Raw genomic sequence first — 18,676 nt, 5'->3', positions numbered from 1 at the left:
ATCTGGAAATGTTCAACGGGCTGAGTGGGCAGCGGCTGTGGAAGGAAAAATAAAATGAACCTTTCAGGTCAAGGACCTCTCATCAGAACGGGGACAGGGTTTTGGTTACAGTGATGTGGGGGTGGACAAAATGAGGACGTCAGTGATGGGCGGGGGGGAGCCACCAGAAGAGACATGACACTGATCAGTGAGGGAGGGAGAATGTACAACAGTACAGCACAGGATCAGGCCCTTCGGCCCATCGCCAAACATACAACATCCAACAGTACAGCACAGGATCAGGCCCTTCGGCCCATCGCCAAATACGATGCCAAATCAAACTAACCCCTTCTGCCTGCACACGATCCATATCCCTCCAATCCCTGCAGATTCATGTGTCTACCTGAGAGCCTCTTAAACGCCTCTATCGTATCTGCTTCCACCCCCACCCCTGGCAGCACATTCCAGGCACCCACAGCTCTCTGTGTAAAATACTTGCCCCACACATCTCCTTTCAACTTACACCCTCTCATCTTAAATGCATGTCCTCTGGTATTAGACATTTATACAGCACTTATGCACAGAGGTCATCATGAGTCGGTATCCATTGGTAACGGGAGGGGTCACTGGGTCGGTATCCATTGGTAACAGGAGGGGTCACTCTGGGTCGGTATCCATTGGTAACAGGAGGGGTCACTCTGGGTCAGTTTCCACTGGTGATGGAAGGGGTCACTCTGGGTCGGTATCCATTGGTAACGGGAGGGGTCACTGGGTCGGTATCCATTGGTAACGGGAGGGGTCACTGGGTCGGTATCCATTGGTAATGGGAGGGGTCACTGGGTCGGTATCCATTGGTAACAGGAGGGGTCACTCTGGGTCGGTATCCATTGGTAACAGGAGGGGTCACCATAGGTCGGTATCCATTGGTAACAGGAAGGGTCACTCTGGGTCGGTATCCAATGGCAATGGGAGAGGTCACTCTGGGTCGGTTTCCACTGGTGATGGGAGGGGTCACTCTGGGCTGGTCTCTGCCAGAATGGATGGGGAGATTTCTCTCGGTCGAGGCCTTTTTGAAGTGATGAACCCATGGGCCACATCCGTCTCCAATGGATGAGGTGACGTGTGTCAGTCTATGTCTATTTGCCTTTGGTGGGATGACCTGTGAATCAGTTTCCATGTGCCGTCGGTGGAAGAAACATCGGGTATCTGGTGGGCCGAACACCTGAAAGCCCCGCTTGGGTGTAGACTAATGGTCGGTAATATTGAAGAGAATGCAGAGGAGTTGTTGGGTTTCTGTTAGGTACCAAGAAAAAGAAACTTGCAGGAGGACTCACGGCACAGCTGCTCGTTTCTCCAGTTGCGGACAGGTTGCAGAAGCCTCGAACACTCCCGTGCGTACTCTGAGAAAGTGCCGCAGGCACAACTCAGGTCGTATTTCCTGGGGCACTGGGACAGGTCTTGCAGACATCGCTTAACGTAACTTGATTCTGGCACCGTGCAGTCTGGTGCAATACTGCCCATCAAAGTAGTACAGATAGCCAGCTATAAGGTGAGAATAAACAGGGCTGTGAATAACTGCAGTTAGGTGGTTTGCGGTGGAGTAATTGTGGTTAAGTTACACATTCCACAGACATGTATTGGGAAATGTAACATATCATGGCAGCCTCCCCAGGGGCTGCAAATGTTGGCCTCAGTGCCCACAACATAGAAAAGGCGAACAAATAAGGAAGCAGGTTCCATGTTCATTCTCACAATCAAGAACGTGCCAGAAGTGTGAATCAGTGAAGACCGTTTCACCCATCAAGCTCAGTTCCATTTGGGGACCTCTTCATAGTTCTACGAATTAGCTCCATGCTTTGCAGGAAGGTAAGAATAGTCAGGTGTGACAATAACCTTAGGAAAAATTAATGCCATTACTTGAAAGTGCTGCCTGGATGTATCACGGCTTGGTACAGCAACTGCTCTGCCTGGGACCGCAAGAAACTGCAGAGAGTTGTGGACACAGCCCAGCGCATCACGGAAACCAGCCACCCCTCCTTGGACTCTGTCTTTGCCTCTCGCTGCCTTGGTGAAGCAGCCGGCATAATCAAAGACCCCACCCACCCGGGTCATTCTCTCTTCTCTCCTCTTCCATCAAGTAGAAGATACAGGAGCCTGAGGGCACGTACCACCAGGCTCAAGGACAGCTTCTACCCCACTGTGATAAGACTATTGAATGGTTCCCTTATACCACTGAACCATAGAACCATGGAACCATACAGCACAAAACAGGACCTTCGGCCCACAATGTTGTGCCGTCCATCAAACCACCCTCACACTATCTAACCCTTTCCTCCCGCATATCCCTCTATCTCACATTCCTCCATGTGCCTATCCAACAAACTCTTGAACCTGTCCAATGTATCTGCCTCCACCACTACCCCAGGCAGCGCATTCCATGCACCAACCACTCTCTGGGTGAAAAACCTCCCCCTGACATCTCCCCTGAACGTCCCACCCATAACCTTAAAGCCATGCCCTCTCGTCTTGAGCATTGGTGCCCTGGGAAGGAGGCGCTGGATGGATGGATGTAGGCGCTACAATGAGATGGACTCTGACCTCGCGATCTACCTTGTTGTGACCTTGCACCTTATTGCTCTGCACTTTCTCTGTAGCTGTGACGCTTTACTCTGTACTGTTATTGTTTTTACCTGTACTACATCAATGCACTTTGTACTAACTCAATGTAACTGCACTGTGTAATGAATTGACCTGTACGAAAAGTTATGCAAGACAAGTTTTTCACTGTACCTCGGTACAAGTGACAATGATAAACCAATACCAATACCAACTTCAGAAGTATATCACACTTTGTACTACATTATGCGACACTGCACTGTGAGAGGCAAACTTAAATAAATAGAAGTATTTTAAACAAAGAAGCCTATTCTAAAGTTTTGATGTGTCACGGTGTTTCAATCCCATTTCTGGAAGGCAGTGCTGTAAAGATAACAATCACAAGACGCGTGTGAAGCTGAGATGTGAGGCCTGATGATTGGATAAAACTGCAAGGAATGAGCTGGAGCAGATTTCTGTTTAAATTTGCAGACTGTGAAAGTCAGGGCACGAAGTTAAACTGTGCTGTTATGTCAGAAGGTGACAAAACGCCTGGAGAGAACAAATACTTGAAATCTCCCAGGAACATGCTTGCAAACCAGGGCACTGAGAACAGGCACCTAAAGCTGATGGACAGACTGAGGCGACAGGAGGGGTTTAAACATGGAAAGGGACGTGTCACTAAAGCAGGTGGGGTTTGTGAAGCATGTGAGGGAATCAGTGAAAGGTCCCAGTCACGGAGCAGCTCAGCGTGTGAGAGAGCAGACATTTATAATAAGGCTCAGTCTGCAGAGGCCGAGAACACATGAAACAAGGTGGATTTGGAAAGGAACAGGTTTGAGATAACTCTGTTAATTAGCAGGTAAGGTCAAAGAATGTAGAAGCGTGTGATCAGAGAGGGGGAGGGGGAGGTGGAGGGGGCAGAGAGGGAGGGAGGGAGAGAGGGAGAGAGGGAGAGAGAAAGAAAACCAGGTCAGGCAAAACCTGAGGGAAGAGAACGCACAGTTAACGGGACATAGCAGGAGGAAAGGATACCAGGCAGCAGTCACTGAGTGAGTGGATCAGCATCTAGAGTTGAGGAACATTGTCTCTGTTAAGTACTGCTTCTTTCTGCTGGATGCAAATTGCTTGATAAATGTGTGTGCTTATGGCCAATGGCAGGCACGGTAGTGTAGTGGTTAGCGTAACGCTATTACAGTGCCAGTGACCCAGGTTCAATTCCGGCCGCTGTCTGTAAGGAGTTTGTACGTTCTCCCCGTGTCTGCGTGGGTTTCCTCCCACATTCCAAAGACGTACGGGTTAGGAAGTTGTGGGTGTGCTATGTTGGCGCCAGAAACATGGCGACACTTGTGGGCTGTCCCCAGAACACTCTACGCAAAAGATGCATTTCCCTGTGTGTTTCGAGGTACATGTGACTAATAAAAATATCTTATCTTATCTTATCTTATCTTATCAATCCACCTGTACCCATGGAGGTCTGATATTGGTGCAGACATGTTATTGTAGCAGTTAGCGTAACGCTAGTACAGTACCAGTGACCCGGGTTCAAGTCCCGCCACTGTCTGTAATGAGTTTGTACGTTCTCTCTGTGTGTCTGCGTGGGTTTCCTCCGGGTGCTCCGGTTTCCTCCCACATTCCAAAGACGTACGGGTTAGGAAGTTGTGGGCATGAGGTTGTGGGGGCAGATACATTAGAGACATTGAAGAGACTCTTAGATAGATACATAAATGATAGAAAAATGGAGGGCTATGTGGGAGGGAATGGTTAGATAGATCTTAGAGCAGGATAAAATGTCAGCACAACATTGTGGGCTGAAGGGCCTGTACTGTGCTGTAATGTTCCATAAGTTAGCTAAGTTAGTTAGTTAGCAAGTCACAGAATGGGAAGCAAGGGAAACCACTTACAAGAGAATGCAGGGTGATGAGGCCACTGTCATACTCACATAGCTCGGAAGCTGCTCCTCCTCTCTCTCATTATCCATATGGATGCAGTTTTCCAAAGGATCGTCCAACTTATATAATGAAGCAAAAGAGATTGGGCTGATCACGTGACCTAATCAAAGACCAAATTTGTCTCAGGCATCATCTTGCTGACTCCAGTAACCCTGAGATACCGCTGCTTCCATTCTCTCATTCAGTATGAACTCAGCGTTGTGACCCGTTGTTTATCGTTCCAGGAGCCCCTTTCCTTCCTCCCAGAAAACAGCATCTCCACTTTTCCCCAAGGTATGAAATTCTATTCCTGTCCTCTCTCTTCCGTGGCTGCCCTGCCTCAGCACAAGGCTTAACCATAACACTTGCAATGGATTTATTTCTAAGGCTCTCATTGATCCACTCTTGAATGAATACAAAGAGATTCCAGGGACACCCACTAAGTCAGGCAGCAGCTGTGGAGAGAGTTCACCTTTCAGGTGTTGAGCTCAGCTCTTAAACCTTGTCACTTCGTCATCCATGTGTCATAATAAAATGCAGAACTTAGGCGGTGCAGAGGTGAACCTCTCCCTCCCCGTCACTCGTCACTGGCCAGCTTGGCACCGGTCTTACCTCCTCAGCCGCTCTCCGGGGAGATGCAGCAGAGGTCAGCACTTGGTGTGGGAGGGCAGGAGTCCCCCGTTCCAAATGGCAGATGGAGTTCAATCTGGAAAAGTGTGAGGTGGTACACTTTGGAAGGAAAAACTCCAAGGTGGAGTACAAAGTCAATGGCAGGATTCTGGGTAGTGTGGAGGAGCAGAAGGATCTGGGGGTTCATATCCACAGATCCCTGAAAGTTGCCTCACAGGTGGATAGGGTAGTTAAGAAAGCTTAAGATGTGTTAGCTTTCATAAGTCATGGGATCGAGTTTAAAAGCCGTGAAGTAATGATGCAGCTTTACAAAACTCTGGTTAGGCCACACTTGGAGTACTGTGTCCAGTTCTGGTCGCCTCATTATTGGAAGGATGTGGAAGCATTGGAAAGGGTGCAGAGGAGATTTACCAGGATGCTGCCTGGTTTAGAGAGTATGGATTATGAGGATAGACTAAGGGAGCTGGGGTTGTTCTCATTGGAGAGAAGGAGGATGAGAGGAGACATGATAGAGGTATACAAAATACTAAGAGGAATAGATAGAGTAGACAGCCAGTGCATCTTTCCCAGGGCACCAGTGCTCAATACAAGAGGGCATGGCTTTAAAGTAATGGGTGGGAAGTTCAAGGGAGATATCAGAGGGAGGTTTTTTTACCCAGAGAGTGGTTGCGGCATGGAATGTGCTGCCTGGGGTTTCATCCTCCTGGTGGGAGATGGAGTGTCAGTCAGATTAAATCCATGACAACAGTCAGTTGGTGAGCAGAGCAGGAACAAATGTGGCCTGATGCAGTTTTGTCAGCTGGAAGATTCTGTCAAGGGATGGAAAAGTTTGGTGATGGAGCATCAAACTTCTCTAAAACAAGGTGGATAACTACGCGGTTGAGAATGGTACTGGAGAGTCCAAATATTCAAACAACATGACAGTCCGCAGGCATGGTAGCGTAGCAGTTAGCGCAATGCTATTACAGCGCCAGCGACCCGGTTCAATTCCGGCCACTGTCTGTAAGGAGTTTGTATGTTCTCCCCGTGTGTCTGCATGAGTTTCCTGTGGGTGTGCCGGTTTCCTCCCACATTCCAAAGACATATGGGTTAGGAAGTTGTGGGCGTGCTATGTTGGCACTGGAAACATGGCGACACTTGTGGGCTGCCCCCAGAACACTCAACGCAGAAGGTGTAATTCGCTGTGTGTTTGGATGTACATGTGATTAATAAAGAGATCTTATCTTATATCATTGAACTGCAGCTGATGTAAGATAAAACCAGGGAACATTGAAGAGCAAAGGATTTGCGGTTTTCAGCTTCCAAATATGGATTAGATGGAGACAAAAAACTTTCAGTGTATTCTGGAGTGGGAGGACACAGATACAAAGTAAAATATCAATTTAGGACTAAATGTGAAAGGGACACTCTCTCTTCACATGTGTGACCTGAAATCGGTGGGAGGAGCGGAGACTTGGGAAAGAAGGGTGTGCATGAGGAGACCTGGGGAGACGAGAAGGAGAAAGACAAGGGACAGAGGGGGAGCAGGTTACCTGAGATTCAGCGTTCATGCTGTTGGGCTATCGAACTAACAAGGCAGAATATGAGGTGCTGTACCTCTGGTTTGTGTTTGGCTTCGCTTATGTGCCTACGGTGTACCTGTGGGATGTGGTCTACCATTGACGGGTGATGCTCATCAACACCAAGTGGTTGACCCTTCTCACTTCCATGATACAAGTTGCTTCCGTTTACACGACGCTGTGCTATGTCATTCTGTTCTTAACCACCACGTGATTGTAAAAGAGATCCCCGGCGCACTCTGTTAATTGTTTGATTTGACGAAAATTATTTTGGCTGTCTGAAACTGAAGTTCTGCTGCCCAGTCTCTGGGTCCTGATACTGAAGGGAAAAGTCCACGTCCCAGAGAAACAGTGGATGAGTGGGGACTTTATAGAGAAAAGCAGGCGGTCAACATTTCGGGTCAGGACCCTTCTTTGGGACGTTGACCGCCTGCTTTTCTCCGCGGACGCTTCCTGACCTGCTGAGTTCCTCCAGCACCATCGTGCTTTTCATTCCTTGTCCCAGTGTGGATCACACGTCTTTCCCTGGATGCTGCCCACTGGATTCAAAATGAGAGACAAGGAGATTAAGTGGACCAGGCCCCACACACACACAGAGCCCCAATGTTGTTCCCAGTCTCCTAACTGGGGCCTCCGTCCATTCCAAACACGACGCATCGGAAACCAGACATCCCCAATATCCGATCATTGCCACTGGGAATCTGGTGGCTGCATTCAGGAATTTGACCCCAACAAGAGAACAGTTTGTTTTACCTTCCTGCAAGAACTCGTTGTACTTGGGAGATTTGTTGAAGTCCCCACACAGACCACAGGTTTTATTCCTGTATTTGTCTCCCAGCTCAACCTGGAAATAAAAAAGTATCTTTCAGGAAAGAGGGTTACATTTTGTGCATTTCCAACCTCCAAACCCTCACATCCGGCTGACACCCCTTTCCTTTGGTCCTCCAGTGGGATTTCCTTGCTGAGGATCCGAGTGGAAAAAGCATGTCTACAGTAGACACACTACATCGAACATTACAGCACAGTACAGGACCTTCGGCCCACCATGTTGTGCCAACATTTTATCCTGCTCTAAGATCTATCTAACCCTTCCCTCCAACATAGCCCTCTATTTCTCTGTCATTCATGTGTCTATCTAAGAGTCTCTTAAATGTCCCTAATGTATCTGCCCCCACAACCGCTGCCGGCAGTGCGTTCCACACACCCACCACTCTCTGTGTAAAAAACTTACCCCTGACATCCCCCTTATACTTTCCTCCAATCACAAAATTATGCTCCCTTGTGTTAGCCATTGTCACCCTGGGAAAAAGTCTCTGACTGTCCACTCAATCTATGCCTCTTATCATCTTGTACACCTCTATCAAGTCACCTCTCATCATCCTTCTCTCCAAAGAGAAAAGCCCTAGATCGCTCAACCTATCCTCACAAGACATGCTCTCCAATCCAGGCAACATCCTGGTAAATCTCGTCTGTACCCTCTCTAAATCTTCTACATCCTTACTATAATGAAGCGACCAGAACTGAACACAATACTCCAAGTGTGGTCTGACCAGAGTTCTGTAGAGCTGCAACATTACCTCACGGCTCTTGAACTCAATCCCCTGACTAATGAAGGCCAACACTCCACACGCCTTCTTAACAACCCTATCGACCTGCTCAGCAACCTTGAGGGATCGATGGACGTGGACAACAAGATCCCTCTGTTCCTCTACACTGCTAAGAGTGCTACCATTAACCTTGTATTCTGCCATCTCCACACTCTGCCAATGGACATGCTGTAAACACTCAGTGCAAACCTCTCCACGGCTTCTGCCTGTGCCCCAAAAGAAGTCATGCTCCGACAGAGATCGATAGATTGTTAGATGTGAAGGGTATCAGGAGATCTGGGGGCACAGGGGACACCAAGTGAAGTGGAGGGAAACGATCAGCCATGGTCTAACTGGTTGAACAGGAGGGGGCTCCCACTCCCACTCCCACTCCATGCATACTTACCTCTGCTAAATTATTGTCAGCTTTTGTTGACAAATAATATTAAGATAAGATCTTTACTAGTCACATGAACATCGAAACACACAGTGAAATGCATCTTTTTGCATAGAGTGTTCTGGGGGGGCAGCCAGCAAGTGTCACCACGTTTCCGGCGTCAACATAGCACGCCCACAACTTCCTAACCTGTACGTCTTTGGAATGTGGGAGGAAACCGGAGCACCCGGAGGAAACCCACGCAGACACGGGGAGAACGTACAAACTCCTTACAGACAGCGGCGGGAATTGAACCTGGGTCGCTGGCGCTGTAATAGCGTCGCACTGACCGCTACACTACAGTCAGCAGATTGAAAATCATTCTTCTTGGCGTCTTGAGGGGAAGAGGCCAAGCACAAGGCTGCCTGTGACACAAAGCCAAGTGGCGGTGAGGCGGACACAGAGGGGCTGTTGGGAGAGATGGACAGTCTTTGAGAACGGACAAGGTCGGGCCAGGTGGAATATTCTGTGGAAGTATCTGAAGGCGTCGCCTTTCCTGGAAAAATAAAATATGGGAGTCATTGAGTGGTACAGCACGGAAACAGGCCCTTCGGCCCAACCGGTCCATGCCGACCAAGATGCATTCACAGCAGTCCCAGCAGCAGAGGGGAGGAGCCAGCAGCTTTGTTAAACGTTGTTTCTGATTGGCTCAGTGTGTGGCAACTCGGCCAAATAAAGGAAGGTGGGGTCTTACTTCATTGAGGCATCTGACAAGGTCCCACGTGATCAGTTCATCAAGAGAGTTCGGATGCATGGGGTCAGTGGAGAATATGGATCCCAAAGCATTCTGTACAGACATTAAGAGCAAGAGAATAACTAGGGAGAGGGTCAGACCACTGAAGGATAAAGGAGGGAACATGTGCTTGGAGGCAGAGGATGTGGGTGAGGTCCCAAATGAAATCTCTGCGTCGGTATTTACCAAGGAGAAGGGCGTGGAGGATGGTGAGATCAGTGTGGAGCGTGCTAATATGCTCAGGCATTTCAAGATAAAGGAGGAGGTGGTGTCGGGTCTCTTAAAGAACATTAAAGGTGGATAAGTCCCCAGGGCCTGATGGGATCTACCCCAGGTTATTGAGAGAGGCAGGAGATGAGATTGCTGGGGCCCTGACCAAGATCTTTCTGTCTTCCCTAGCCACAGGTGAGGTCCCAGGGGACTGGCGAGTAGCTAATGTAGTCCCATTATTCAAGAAGGGAATCAGGGATAATCCTGGAAACGTTAGGCCAGTGAGTCTCACGTCAGTGGTAGGGATGTTACTGGAGAGGATGCTTCAGCATAGGATTTATGAACATTTGGAAAAACATGGCCTAATTAGGGATAGTCAGCATGGCTTTGTGCAGGGCAAGTCATGCCTTACTAACTTTTTGAGTTTTTTGAGGAGGTGACGAGGGTGATTGATGAAGGTAGAACTGTGGATGCTGTCTACATGGATTTTAGTAAGGCGTTTGACAAGGTCCCTCATGGGAGGCTCATCCAGAAGATTAAGATGCATGGGATCCACGGTGACTTGGCCATTTGGATCCAGAATTGGCTTGCCCACAGAAGACAGAGGGTAGTGGTTGATGGGACTTACTCTGGCTGGAGGTCTGTGACTTGTGGTGTTCCACAGGGATCTGTACTGGGACCCCTGCTGTCTGTGATGTACATAAATGACCTGGATGAAAATGTAGATGGGTGGGTTAGTAAATTTGCAGATGATACAAAGATTGGTGGTGTTGTGGATGGTGTAGAGGATTGTCAAAGGACACAGTGGGATATAGATCAGTTGCAGATATGGGCGGAGAAATAGCAGATGGAGTTTAACCCAGCCAAGTGTGAGATGTTGCACCCGGGGAGATCAAATGTAAAGAGACAGTACAATGTTAATGGCAGGACCCTTCACAGTGAGGGGGCCGAGACAGGAAGGGGACATGAGGGGGCGTCTCCTCAAAGCTCCCCATAGCACCTGCCCTCCAATCCAGGCAGCGTCCTGGTGAACCTCTTCTGCACCCTCTCCAAAGCCTCCACATCCTTCCTATAATGGGGCAACCAGAACTGAACACAGTACTCGAGATGCAGTGTCACCAGAGTTTTATAAAGCTGCAACATAACTTTCTGACTCTTGAACTCAGTGCCTCAACTAATAAAGGCAAGCATGTCACACGCCTTCTTTACTGCCCTATCAACCTGTGCAGCTACTTTCAGGGAGCTGTGGACTTGGACCCCAAGATCCCTCTGTACATCAATGCAGGTGAAGGTCCTGCCATTGACTATAATGGCCTGTACATCAGTGCATGAATACTGAAGGTTAATGAGCTGATTCCCTCAGGAATGAAGAAGGCCAGTGTTCTGTTGGAGACGCAAGACACTCTGCAGGTTCTGGAGCGACACACACACACTGCAGGAGGGACTCAGCGGGTCAGGCAGCGTCTGTGGAGGGAAGCGGACGGCCCACGTTTCGGGTGGGGACCCTTCACCTGGACTGGAATCCAAGTCTTTTGGTCGGAGCCATGGTTGTCTGAGGAGAGACGGAAGAGGATGGGCCTCTCCTCACAGGGTCCGCACGACACGCAGGCGGGAAACAGGCCCCTGGACCCACCGTCGGCACGAATCGCCACACACCATCCACCCTCTCCCCATTGTCCCTCGTGCTTTCCCATCAATTCCCCCCCCACCAATGCTCCTCCCTCCCACCTGCACCAGGGACCGTTTACAACGGCCAATCAATCCCCTGACCTGCGCGGCTTCAGTACGCGTTGGGAAACGGGGAGACCCACGCGGCCGCAGGGAGAACACGTGACGGGCCGGGTCCCCAACCCAAAACGTGGACGGTTCCTCTCCCCTCCAGCAGATGCTGCCCGGCCCGCTGATTTCCTCCAGCAGGTTGTCGGTTGTTCCAGATCCCGGCGTCTGCCGTGTCCACTGGGGGGAGAATGTACAAACTCCTTACAGGCAGCGGCCGGAGTCGGACCTGGGTTGCTGGCGCTGCAATAGTGTCGTGCTAACCGCTGCGCCACCGGGGTCCCATCCTGCCAGCCTCCATGAGAATTTAGTACATTTCAGTAAACGATCACCCCTCATTCTTCTAAACACCGGCAGGGGGTGGGGGGAATTGGGCAGCACTTTGGTGCACTGGCTCCCCCTGTGATCCAAGAATGATCCAGTGCTGGGGTATCATAGTCACCACGGCCAAGAAAGTTCACCAGCGCCTCTACTTCCTCAGGAAGCTGAAGAAACTTGCACGTCCCCTTTGACACTCACCAGCTTCTATTGATGCCCCATAGAAAGCATCCTATCTAGATATATCATGGCTTGGTACAGCAACTGCTCTGCCTGGGACTGCAAGAAACTGCAGAGAGTTGTGGACACAGCCCAGAGCATCACGGACACCAGCCTCCCCTCCATAGACTCTGTCTTTACCTCTCATTGTCTTGGTGAAGCAGCCAGCATAATCAAAGACCCCACCCATCCGGGTCATTCTCTCTTCTCTCCTCTCCCATCAGGAAGAAGATACAGGAGCCTGAGGGCACGTACCACCAGGCTCAAGGACAGCTTCTATCCCATGGTGATAAGTCTATTGAACGGTTCCCTTATACAATGAGATGGACTCTGACCTCATGATCTACCTTGTTGTGACCTTGTACCTTATTGCACTGCACTTTCTCTGTAGCTGTGACACTTTACTCTGTACTGTTATTGTTTTTACCTGTATTACATCAATGCACTCTGTACTAACTCAATGTAACTGCACTGTGTAATGAATTGACCTGTACGAACGGTCTGCAAGACAAGTTTTTCACTGAACCTTGGTACAAGTGACAATAATAGATCAATACCAATACACAAACGGTATTGTGGGAAGAGGAGAATAATTTGAGAAGCTGTGAAATGGACAGAATTGTGAGGAACCCCACTCCAGTCAATAAACGTGGTAAAATGAAGCAGAAAGGCACCAACCATCAGGTAGTCCTCGCTGTTCCAGACCACAATGACATCAAGGCCCTGCTGTTTGGCCGACAGTCTGACGAGGTTCCCGAATGGCTTCATGTTTATTCCATTTGCATTGTACGGCAATTGAATATTCCTGGCAAATAACAGCAGCAGTTCACCATGTTGAAAACAACAATGGGGGCAGCAAGTTGTCCCATTGACCTTGGCCCCCAACGCCGGCCTCGCTGTGTGACCCAACACTCCACCCTTCAGTCCCAGACTGTGATCCCCGATCCAACCCTCTCCAGCCAGGTCTGACCGCGTCAAAGAGATCTCCGCTTATTTTTCTGAACTCCCGAGGTTACGGGGCTACTCAACCTCTCTTCGTCTGACAGACCTGCTGACCCAGGAACCGGTCAAGTGAAGCTTCACTGCGGTCCCTCTGTGGTGGTTTTATCCTTCTTTAGGTGAACGTAAAACACAGAACAGTACCGTGCAGGACAGGCCCTTTGGCCCACAACTTCTGAGCTGAACACGATGTCAAATTAAACTAATTCTTTCTGCCTGCGCATGATCCATATCCCTCCATATTCATGTGTCTAACAGCCTCTTAAACACTTCTATCGTATCTGCCTCCACCACCACCCCTGGCAGCACATTCCAGGCACCTACCGCTCCCTGTGTAAAGAACTTGCCCTGCACATCTCCTTTGAACTTACCCCCCTCACCTGAAATGCATGTCCTCTGGTTTAGCCATTTCTACCCTGGGAAAAAGATTCTGCCTACTCTGTCAACACCTCTGATAATTTTATAAACCTCTATCAGGTCTCCCCTCAGCCTCTGCCACTCCAGAGCAAGCAACCCAAGTTTGTCCAACCTCTCCTTATAGCTCATACCCTCTAGTCCAGGCAGCATCCTGGCGAACCTCTTCTGCACCCTCTCCAGAGCCTCCACATCCTTCCTGAAATGGGGTGACCAGAATTGAATGCAATTCTCCAAGTATGGGGCCCAACCAAAATTTTATACAGCTGCAACATGACTTCCTGACAGAGTATGCCCCTGGCGATGAAGGCAAGCCTGCCATATGCCTCCTCGACCACTCCATTCACTGGTGTGGGCCACTTTAAGGGACCGATGGACTTGGACCCCAAGATCCCTTGGTACATCAATGCTGTGAAGAGTCCTGCCATTGACTGTGTCCTGTCCTTTCGCATTTGATCTCCCAAAGTACAACGCCTCACACTTGCCCAGATTAAACTCCATCTGCCACTTCTCATCTACCTTGTTGTGACCTCGCACCTTATTGCACTGCACTTTCCCTGTAGCTGTGACACTTTACTCTGTACTGTTATTGTTTTTACCTGTACTACCTCAATGCACTCTGTACTAACTCAAGGTAACTGCACTGTGTAATGAATTGACCTGTACGATCGGTCTGCAAGACAAGTTTTTCACTGTACCTCGGTACAAGTGACAATAATAAACCAACACCAGAACTGCAACTGATCCCTATCCCCATTGTATCATTTGACGACCTTTTTAACTGCCCACAACTTCACCATTTTTGTGTCGTCTGCAAACTTACTAACCGACCTCACTGCACTTCTGTCTAAGTCAGTTATACGTCTCACAGACAATAGAGGTCCCAGCACCAATCTGTGGAACACCACTGGTCACAGACCTCCAGCCAGAATAACACCAGAATAACTCTCTCTCTCACTCACTCTCTCTCACTCGCTCCTGAATCCCCCTTCACTGCTGCTCTCACTCCGTCCCAACCAATGCCGGCGCTGACTGCTCATACCTTGACGGTTCACCATCACCACAACCCCACCAAAGTCCTTCACTCAACGAGGTCCCCATCCCGGGAACTGCCCAAACCACGATGTGCTAAAAGGCCGTCGGTCAAGCGACACATCCTGAGTCATCAGACTAACACATTCAATCACAGAACGTAGAACAGTGCAGCACAGGAACAGGCCCTGTGGTGTGGTGTGCCTAACTAATTAAACGAGTAATGAAACGCCCAGCTAAACTGATCCCGTCTGTCCGCACAACGTCCATATCCCTCCATTCTCTGCACATCCATGTGCCTATCTAAGAGTGTTCTGGGGGCAGCCCGCAAGTGTCGCCACGCTTCCGGCGTCAACATAGCATGCCCACAACTTCCTAACCCGTATGTCTTTGGAATGTGGGAGGAAACCGGAGCACCCGGAGGAAACCCACGCAGACACACGGGGAGAACGTACAAACTCCTTACAGACAGCAGCGGGAATGAAACCCGGGTCGCTGACGCTGTAATAGCATTACGCTAACCATTACACTACTGTGCCTGTGAAGAATGTTGAACGATGCGAAAGGTACTCACTGCTGACCGTTGACCCTGATTCTCCCTGCTTTCACCATGACTGTGGTGCCATACAGTTGAATCAGGAGCCTTTTTATATCACCGCTGTTGGCCCTCCGAAGCTGAACGCTGAAATCCGGGAAGGGATCTCTGCACTCGCTGACAAAAATATAGTTGCACGTTTTGTAAAAGTCGAACATGAAGTTGTCAAAGGTCTTGAAATGTCCCCTTCCCCACGTGGTGCAGACGGCTCTCTTCAGAGCTGTGGAGACAATGTGTGATGTTGTCCATTACTGACCCCACCGTCCCCATCCCATCGACACCGCCTGACGCCCCCACCTCACCTCTCCATCCCGCTCGGCAGCATGTCCCCTGCCCGACGCCCTCACCTCACCTCCCCGTCCCGCTCGGCAGCATGTCCCCTGCCCGACGCCCTCACCTCACCTCCCCGTCCTGCTGGGCAGCACGTTCCCTGCCCGACGCCCTCACCTCACCTCCCTGTCCTGCTGGGCAGCACGTTCCCTGCCCGACGCCCTCACCTCACCTCCCCATCCCGCTGGGCAGCAGGTCCCAGTTTTGTATCCAGGCTCCAAGTTTTCCCTGGAAGGTTGCATTCACTGCAATCAGGGCCTGGTGCAGCCAAATCCCACAGCGTGATCCCTTCTGATTGGGGTAGTGCAGCGGTTAGCGTGACGCTATTACAGCGCCAGCGACCCGGGTTCAATTCCCACTGCTGCCTGCAAGGAATTTGTACGTTTTCCACCCCCCCTCGTGTCTGCATGGGTTTCCTCTGGTTTCGTCCCACATTCCAAAGGGTCCCACATTCCAAAGGGCAAATACATTCACAAAGGTGTTTGAGGAGATCCCTCACAGGGAGGCTCATCCAGAAGATTAAGATGCACGGGATCCACGGTGACTTGGCCGTTTGGATTCAGAATGTGTCTCCTCCCACGTCCCAATGGCAACACTTGTGGGCTGCCCCCCAGAGCATTCTCAGTAATGCAAAACGACGCATTTCATAGAACATTACAGCACCGTACAGGCCCTTCAGCCCACAATGTTGTGCCAACATTTTATCCTGCTCTAAGATCTATCTAACCCTTCCCTCCCACATGGCCCTCCATTTCTCTATCATTCATGTGCCTATCTAAGAGTCTCTTAAATGTCCCTAATGTATCTGCCCCCACAACCTCTGCCGGCAGTGCGTTCCACGCTCCCACCACTCTCTGTGCAAAAAAACTTACCCCTGACATCCCCCTTATACTTTCCTCCAATCACCTTAAAATTAGGTCCCCTCATGTTAGCCATTGTCGCCCTGGAAAAAAAAGTCTCTGATTGTCCACTTGATCTATGGCTCTTATCATCTTGTACACCTCTATCAGGTCACCTCTCATCTTCCTTCTCTCCCAAAGAGAAAAGCCCTAGATCACCAAACCTATCCTCATAAGACATGCTCTCCAATCCAGGCAGCATCCTGGTAAATCTCCTCTGCACCGTCTCTAAAGCTTCCACATCCCTCCTATAATGAAGCGACCAGAACTGAACACAATACTCCAAGTGTGGTCTGACCAGAGTTCTGTAGAGCTGCAACATCACCTTGCGGCTCTTGAGTGCAATCCCCCGACTAATGAAGGCCAACACTCCATACGCCTTCTTAACAACCCTAGCAACCTGCATGGCAACCTTGAGGGATCTATGGACGTGGACCCCAAGATCCCTCTGTTCCTCCACACTGCTAAGAGTCTGCACGTCCACAACTTCCTAACCCGAACATCTCTTTGGAACGTGGGAGGAAGCCGGAGCACTCACACAGACACACGGGGACAACGTACAAACTCCTTACAGACAGCGGCGGGAATTGAACCCAGGTTGCTGGTGCTGTAATAGCGTTATGTTCACTGCTACACTCTTTGCGCACGTAATTAAACAAATAAAAAACAATGTTTTCTCAAAGTTGTTCATCAAAACACATCAAAAACCAGAAATAGTTGAATAGAAATAGAGTACTAATTATCATCAAAAAGACCCAGAAGCCAGTTGAGGGAGATGTCACCAGCACTGGTTTGTTGAATGTACACAGGGCAACAGAAAATCCTGAGAGGTAACAACACAGCTGGTACCTGAAGGAGAAATGAAGGGATAATTCAGCATTAGCTGCTGCTACCTCAAAGGGACGGATTTGAGTAACGTTGGAGTACTCACAATAAAAAATATGCGGAAATTGTTCTTTCACTTCCTTATCGTTCAGAAGCTTTTCCCCTGCAAACAAAACAGTTTTGGGGTTAATGAAGCAAGGAAATTCTCTCCTTTGATGAGCAGAGAGGGTGAGAGAGTACGACTGCTGTCTCCTGTGCAGGGATCTGTCAGATAGTCATTTGGAGATGTTCACTTTGTTATGATTTCATAATATTTCTTTATCAGTCACATGTACATCGAAACACACAGTGAAATACATCTTTTGCGTAGAGTGTTCTGGGGGCAGCCCGTAAGTGTCGCCACGCTTCCGGTGCCAACATAGCACGTCCACAACTTCCTAACCTGTACGTCTTTGGAATGTGGGAGGAAACCGGAGCACCCGGAGGAAACCCACGCAGACAAGGGGAGAATGTACAAACTCCTTACAGACAGCAGCCGGAATTGAACCCGGGTCACTGGTGCTGTGATAGCATCACGCTAACCGTTACACTACCGTGCCTGCCCTCTTGTATATTGCCTGCATATTTTTCTCAAAATGATTTTTACTTACTGATCGAAGGTGACCTAAAATGGCCAAGCAGACATCCTTGACCTGAGGATCAATTATATGGAAATTGGGCTGAATGAATTTATAACGATACACAGCAGATCTCCAGGAACATTAGTAGAGACCTGGCTGTTTCACAGAGTCCCAGAGACTGAACAGGATACACAAGGCGCTGCATCTGCTCAGCAGAGATGTGCTGGTTGGTGGGTTAACTGGCTGCTGTAAGTCAGCCCTTGTGTGGGTTGGGCTGGTGGAGGAACTCGGGGGGGGCGGGGTGGGGGGAGCTGATGGGGATGTGGGAGAAATGGGTTATAGGAAAATCTGTAGAGGGACAGCACTGGTGTTGGTCTGAGAGCTGGTATAGGCTCGGTGGGCTGAATGGCCTCCCTCTCTGCTGTAGGTTGAAACCCTCTGCTCCGGGTTGAAACCCTCTGCTCCGGCGTCCTGTGCCCCACAGCCCCCGCGGTCCGGTGGGTCATGAATCTGCAGGACAGACACTGAGGAGCGAATCCTTTAGATTTAAGACCTAAAGCTCACTGAGGTCTGCACCGAGCTGCAGCAAGTTAAACAGTCCCGCAATCCCAGCCGATGGCTCTCGGAACGCTCGCCTGAGCTTTGGGAGCATCCGTCCTTACAGTTCTCCTGCTCAGAGGGAGATGATCAGGGGCGGGGTGGGGGCAGGTTCTGTGGTTGGGACGTTCTGTGGTCAGGGACCAGTCAGGGTTCCAGACCAGATAGTCTCAGCCCCTGTGACACAGTACAACGCAGTCAGTACTGACACAAGGTTTCTCGGATGAATAGATGGATAACTCAGTGAGTTTCCACTTCCATTCGTACCTAGAAATCCAACTGTTTATTTAACGTTTCCTGGATTCAGGGAAAGCTTGTTGCATGTCACACCAGCATGTGAAAACAGAAGACTCAAGAAGGCAGCATCCATCACTGAGGACCCTCACCACCCGG

The 18,676-nt window shown here is 49.7% G+C and overlaps 1 protein-coding gene across 1 annotated transcript in view; it reads right to left on the bottom strand.

Annotated features, from left to right (window-relative positions):
• The window catches only part of LOC127578013 (mucin-6-like), a 121,571-nt gene extending 103,233 nt beyond the window's left edge, over window positions 1–18,338 (bottom strand). Inside the window, exons 1-5 of the mRNA XM_052029719.1 lie at window positions 18,251–18,338; window positions 14,992–15,232; window positions 12,651–12,777; window positions 11,388–11,615; window positions 7,448–7,538 (exon numbers count right to left, since the gene is read on the bottom strand). Coding sequence (XP_051885679.1) covers window positions 7,448–7,538; window positions 11,388–11,615; window positions 12,651–12,777; window positions 14,992–15,232; window positions 18,251–18,338 — 775 coding nt within the window. The remainder of the gene's footprint in view (window positions 1–7,447; window positions 7,539–11,387; window positions 11,616–12,650; window positions 12,778–14,991; window positions 15,233–18,250) is intronic.
• Window positions 18,339–18,676: the final 338 nt, after the last annotated feature.

This window comes from Pristis pectinata, chromosome 14 (genome assembly GCF_009764475.1).
Source record: "Pristis pectinata isolate sPriPec2 chromosome 14, sPriPec2.1.pri, whole genome shotgun sequence".
In the NCBI taxonomy this organism is placed as follows: Eukaryota; Metazoa; Chordata; class Chondrichthyes; order Rhinopristiformes; family Pristidae; genus Pristis; species Pristis pectinata.
This window is presented reverse-complemented; position numbering and strand designations above follow the sequence as displayed.